This window comes from Chanodichthys erythropterus, chromosome 22, assembly GCF_024489055.1.
Source record: "Chanodichthys erythropterus isolate Z2021 chromosome 22, ASM2448905v1, whole genome shotgun sequence".
NCBI classification, from domain to species: Eukaryota; Metazoa; Chordata; class Actinopteri; order Cypriniformes; family Xenocyprididae; genus Chanodichthys; species Chanodichthys erythropterus.
The window spans coordinates 25,513,084-25,519,083 of NC_090242.1; the positions used below are offsets into that span (position 1 = coordinate 25,513,084).

Below are 6,000 nucleotides of genomic sequence, written 5' to 3' on the forward strand. Positions count from 1 at the left end.
ATTTTATCTACTTGGACACCTTCAGTGGAACTGAACCATGAATCAAAAACGTTAAACTTAATGTTGCTGAGCACCAATAAGAATCAGTCTCCCTTTATTCTTTCTTTCCACACCAAATAATTCATATAACAGTATTCTCATTTCTCAGGAGGAAACTAGGGGGCAGATTTGCAACAATGTGAATGTAACATAAGAATGAATGCAGTGGGAGGCATGTAAAAATGTGGGGGGTATAAGATCTTAACCAAGGTGGGAAAGACCACCGAGTCAAAATGGTGCCACAGTACAAGACAAAGAGGCTGAGACTGCAGCAGTTCCCATGGTAACAGTGAGAGGAAAGGCTCACTTATTTCAGGAGGTTTTATCAGCATCACCGGCAATGAACAAAAGAAATGTTTCTTGCTGTCAAATGTTTCATTATAATTCTTGACGATATCGATCCATCTAGTTAGATTTTAGTTCTTAATACACTGATTTTCATTGAATTTCCATCCCCCTTCCTCCACCCCATTCTGCAGGAAAGGTGGTTTGAGCCGCACATCAGAATAAATCACTTCCAGTAGCGCCCCCTCCTTCTAGGTGGCACGTTCCACTCACTGCAGAGGGGTGTTTTTTGTGTGTACCAAGAGACTGGTGTTCATTGTAGCAGAATTGCAGTGCACTGGACTGTACAGAACTGGGTAGCATCCACACTGTCTATGAGGGTGCGGTCCGGCTGCACTGAAAGCAACAACACAGGCAGATAGAGAGAGAGAGAGAGAAGGAATAAGAAAGAAGAGGAGGGAGAGATATCACCACAAGAGGAATACAGCAAGGGTAAGAGAGGGGAAAGAGGGTAAAAAGGGCCCTGAATGACAAAAATAGACGAATACAGCCCTGTGGTATTTTTTTATGCTTCTTGCTTTCCATTAACTCTCCATTCTTCTCTAGATCCTTTTAAATGCATTGCTTTAATTTAATTTGATACATTGCATATTTTTCCAACATCATATTTAAGGGTCTTCCAAATGATTACTGATATCTGTTTGAGCATCTGTGATTGTCATTTCTGTATCTGGCCTAGTTTTTTTATTGTTGTTTGTTTTTTCTGTCTGCAACATGTGATTTCCACATCTAGAGATGCCTAAATGTTTACGTTCAATCAGATTACATTCAAAACGGCTGGTTTTTGTGTGCTATTGCTCAGAATAATATGGTATATTCCATGTGGTGATGGATCCCTGCAAGCACATCCTATGTGCAAAATGGGGCCGGCATTCCCCAATACACTGCTGAAATCCTATTCAAAATCATTTATGCTACTCATGAATGATTTCGAATCGCATTTTAGATAGATGTATTGATATTTAGATGATTACGAATAGCTCTAAATCTGTTTGAACAATGATTACTGATCATCACCTGGAAATGAAGGGTTTCAGGATGATGAAATGTGTTGCTATCAGATCATTGCTTTCCAAGGTGAGGTTTTGGTTTTCTAGGGCAGCAGCTTTTAGCAAAGCAGTAGTAAATGATACCAAGGGAGGAAAGACAGGAAGTGAAGGAGAGGTATGAGAGTGCTGGACCGCAGGAAGATGCTTCCATTAGAGAGGGACTGTGCACTATCAACAGAATTGGTTACACTTTACAGTAAGGTTTCATTTGTTAAATAGTAGATAACAACAAAATGAACTAACAATGACACTCCTAAATAATTTTTTTAATCTTAGTTAATGATCATTTCAATATTTCCTAATACATTATTAATAGTGTCTGTTAATATTATTTAATGAACCTGAGTTGTTGTTGTTGTTTTTTTTAAAAAATAATGTTAACACAAGGATTAATAAATACTGTAACAAATGTTTTGTTCATAGTTAAAGCATCAACTAATGTTAAAGGAGCTTATGTTATGTGAGCTTATGTATGTGAGTAGATTAGGGTGGCAAAAATATACTTTTACTAGCTGGCTTATAGGATAATGAACTGCTTGAACAATATAAACACATGCCTCATGTGCATTTTTGCATTTCTACGAGATTTTGCCTTGATGTCTGTGTAATATTGTTTGTGTATGTGGCAGGATGAAAGGAGACACCCCTGTGAACAGCACCATGAGCGTCGGTCAGGCTAGGAAGCTGGTGGAACAGCTGAAGATTGAAGCCAGTTTTTGTCGAATCAAGGTGAGGGTTGAAAATGTGGCAAGCGAGAATCAGATCAGTGGTAATCCTGCATGCCTATAAATGCACCTTATTATACCAGCCTGTACGTAACAGACTAATTTGTATCAGATGTGATCAAAGATCTGGAATCAGGTTAATAGGTATGACCTATTTCTACAATCCCCCCGGTAAAGTGTGTCCTACAAGTACAATTTGAAGCATTCAACAGTCTTTAAGCATTGACCTCAACCTTGCATTTCACTCATACAATGTTCTGTTTTACCTAAAATGCTGTTTTATCTGAGAAACTAAGGTCAAGTGTATTTATTAAAGTATTAAATTGTAGTTATTCATCATCAAAATTTAAAATAAAGATGTTTAGCTTCCTGAAGGCAAGGCACTGCAGTCAAACACTTGTCGGTTTTGAGATTTTGGGCTATATTTTACTTCCGTAACATGTCTTCTTTCAGACTACAGTGGAAAGAAAACATCCATAATACACATTTAAGCATTTTTTGTATTACACTTTATTTGTGTCTGTTGATTCCAATTATAATGCATCTTTAAAGGCCGTTTTTTTCAAAATAAGTTTTTTCTCCTGCACTGAACCAGAAATATTCACTTCAGTAGCACTTACATACACCAAACCTTCCAGTTGTATTCTATATTCAGAAGGTTTTTACAGAAGGAAAAGTTACTTTTAAAAGAAATGCATCACAATATTGCGTTACTACTCCCTAAAAAAAACAACTAATGGCAATACTTAGTTACATTTATGGAAAGTAATTCCTTAAACTCATCTGGGCTTGTTTGTTTGTTTGTTTTTTAAAAACAATGTAAAGGCCCTTTCACACCAAAAGTGAAATGAATAAGCCTCAGGGTGAAGGAAATGCAAATTAATGCCTGTACAGTAGAGGGTGTAGCTCAAACAAACCTTTTAGCTGTGCTGCCATTCTGGATTGCAGAAGAAAGTTCAACACTCTTACTTCAGCAATAAAAATAAAACAAAACGTGATTTTTCTAAAGTCATATTTGCTTATTAGTTTGGTTGAATTAGATAATCGAAGGTCAGCAGCAAAGACATTGGTTAATAAATTGAGATTAAATACATAAAGTATATTTGTGTAATTTAACATTTAATTATTGCAGGTTTGCGTAATATTCTGAGTTTGCATTTCACTGTTTTTATTCATTTTAAGGAATACTGAATCTGTTTTTTGCTCAGGTGAGATGAGTAAATGCATGCTCACATTTAGTCTAGAACTACAATAACCATCTGTTCACACAGCGCACACATCGCCTCTGCACTTACTCCTGATTTCTCTCAACATGGAGACAAGAGAGCTGTCAGTCAAATGCGTTACTTATTTGAAAAAGTAACTTTATTGCAAATGTAAAAGTAATGTGTTACTTTAGTTACTTAAAAAAGTAATTTGATTACGTAGCTTGCGTTATTTGTAACGCGTTATGCCCAACATTGCAGATGTATTGTTCATATATCATTCGCCTGTTTTATATAACATTTTTATTTCCTAAAAACATGGTTAAAATGTATTTTTTTGTCTGTTGACAGTATTTTTTTGATTTATGGAGCAGTAATAAAAAGAGATACCCCCTCTGTAAAAACCTTTAAAGGGTTAGTTCACCCAAAAATAAAAATTCTGTCATTTATTACTCACCCTCATGACGTTCCACACCCGTAAGACCTTCGCTCATCTTCAGAACACAAAAATTAAGATATTTTTGATAAAATTCGATGGCTCAGTGAGGCGTCTATTACCAGCTTAATTAAGTTAATTTAGACTTTCAGATGCCCAGACAGCTTCTAAAGATATATTTAAAACAGTTCATGCGTCTACAGTGGTTCAATCTTATAGTTATGAAGTGACAAGAATACTTTTTGTGTGCCAAAAAACAAAATAATGACTTTATTTAACAATATCTAGTGATGGGCGATTTCAAAACACTGCTTCATGAAGCTTCGAAGCTTTACAAATCTTTTGTTTCGAATCAGTGGTTCGGAGCGTGTATCAAACTGCCAAATTCACGTGAACCATTGAAATTTAGTGGTACTTTTGAGGTAATGAAGCCTCGTTTGCTGAAATCACGTGACTTTGGCAGTTTGATACAAGCTCCGAACTACTGATTCAAAACAAAATATTCGTAAAGCTAAAGATTCATGAAGCAGTGTTTTGAAATCGCCCATCACTAGATATTGTTGAATAAAGTCATTATTTTGTTTTTTGGCACACAAAAAGTATTTTTGTCACTTCATAACTATAAGATTGAACCACTGTACTCACATGAACTGTTTTAAATATATCTTTAGTAGCTTTCTAGGCATCTGAAAGTCTAAATTAACTTGCTGGGAATGGAGGCCTCAATAAGCAATCAGATCTTATCAAAAAATATCTTAATTTGTGTTCTGAAGATGAACTAAGGTCTTACGGGTGTGGAACGACATGAGCGTGAGTAATTAATGACAGAATTTTCATTTTTGTGTGAACTAACCCTTTAACCCTAATATGTAAACAAAATGAAACTGGAATGAATTTTGAACTTGGCTGTATAAAATGTTCAGATTTGTTTTGAAAATGTATACAAATGAGTGCGGATTTAATTAGATAATGCCTTATTTGCATATTTAAACAGAGGATTTCATAAAACTAGTAATACAAAACAAGGGGCAGTTGTGGCCTAATGGTTAGAGTCAGACTTTTAACCTGAAGGTCGCGAGTTTGTGTCTCAGCACCGGCAGGAAATGTAGGTGGGGGGTTTGAATGAACAGCGCTCTCTTTCACTCTCATTACCCACAACTGAGGTGCCCTTGAGCAAGACACCTAACCCCCAATCACTCCCTGGATGCTGCAGCAAAAATGGCCATCCACTGCTCTGGGTGTGTGTGTTCAATACTCACTGCTTTGTGTACACTTGGATGGGTGAAATGCAGAGCACATATTCCGAGTATGGGACACCATACTTGGCTACACGTCACGTCACTCACTTCAATTGTCTTATTGTACTGTGATTGATCTACTGGGGAATTATGGTGATTTCAGTTAGTTAAAATGTTTACCCTATTCACCTAGGGTCTCTTGCCTGAAAATCAATAGCCGTCCGAGTGCTTTTAAATGCGGTACTGACGATCTATCCTGCATTCTTAGGTGTCTAAAGCAGCAGCAGACTTGATGGCCTACTGTGATGCCCATGCATGCGAGGACCCTCTCATCACCCCTGTGCCCACTTCAGAAAACCCGTTCAGGGAGAAAAAGTTCTTCTGTGCTCTCCTCTGAGCAGGATTAGTCTCATTTAAATAATAATGATCATTTGTGTACGCACATCACACAACACAACACTCGACGAGACACAACACAGCAAAATAAATCCCAAATTAAGGTTCAATAAATTCAAAGTGGTTTCTAAATGTTAGCAATTGACAGCGACAAATATTTACAAAATTATGTTTCTGAAGATATTTTTATTCTTCTGTTTATTTTGGGAAACCCTGTTCTTTTTCCAGGAGACAAAATAGCATAAAGATCAATGCAAATTGATCAGATCAAATGACACACTGATACACACATATGCAAGCACACAGTTTTTTAATCAAGCAAAAGGAAATAGGTGTGGGTCTGGATATTTCAATTATTTAAAATTTTATTATATTCAAAACATTTGTTGCGTTCTTCACATAGCATACTATGGTGATTTACAAATTCTGTATGTATATTTAGATTTTTTTCAATGTTTTGTTTGAGCTGGCAATGTATGCTGGTAGACATTTCTGGTTAAAGGGTTAGTTCACCCAAAAATGAAATTTCTGTCGTTAATTACTCACCCTCATGATGTTCCACACTCG

At 36.4% G+C, this 6,000-nt stretch overlaps 1 protein-coding gene across 1 annotated transcript; it reads left to right on the forward strand.

The window, feature by feature from the left end:
- Nucleotides 1–676: 676 nt before the first annotated feature.
- On the forward strand, nucleotides 677–5,531 carry gng3 (guanine nucleotide binding protein (G protein), gamma 3). The gene is made up of 3 exons (XM_067375311.1): nucleotides 677–816; nucleotides 2,063–2,162; nucleotides 5,306–5,531. Exons 2-3 carry the CDS (start codon nucleotides 2,064–2,066, stop codon nucleotides 5,432–5,434), a joined length of 228 nt encoding a protein of 75 aa, XP_067231412.1. The 5' UTR covers nucleotides 677–816; nucleotide 2,063; the 3' UTR covers nucleotides 5,435–5,531.
- The last annotated feature ends 469 nt before the right edge of the window (nucleotides 5,532–6,000 follow it).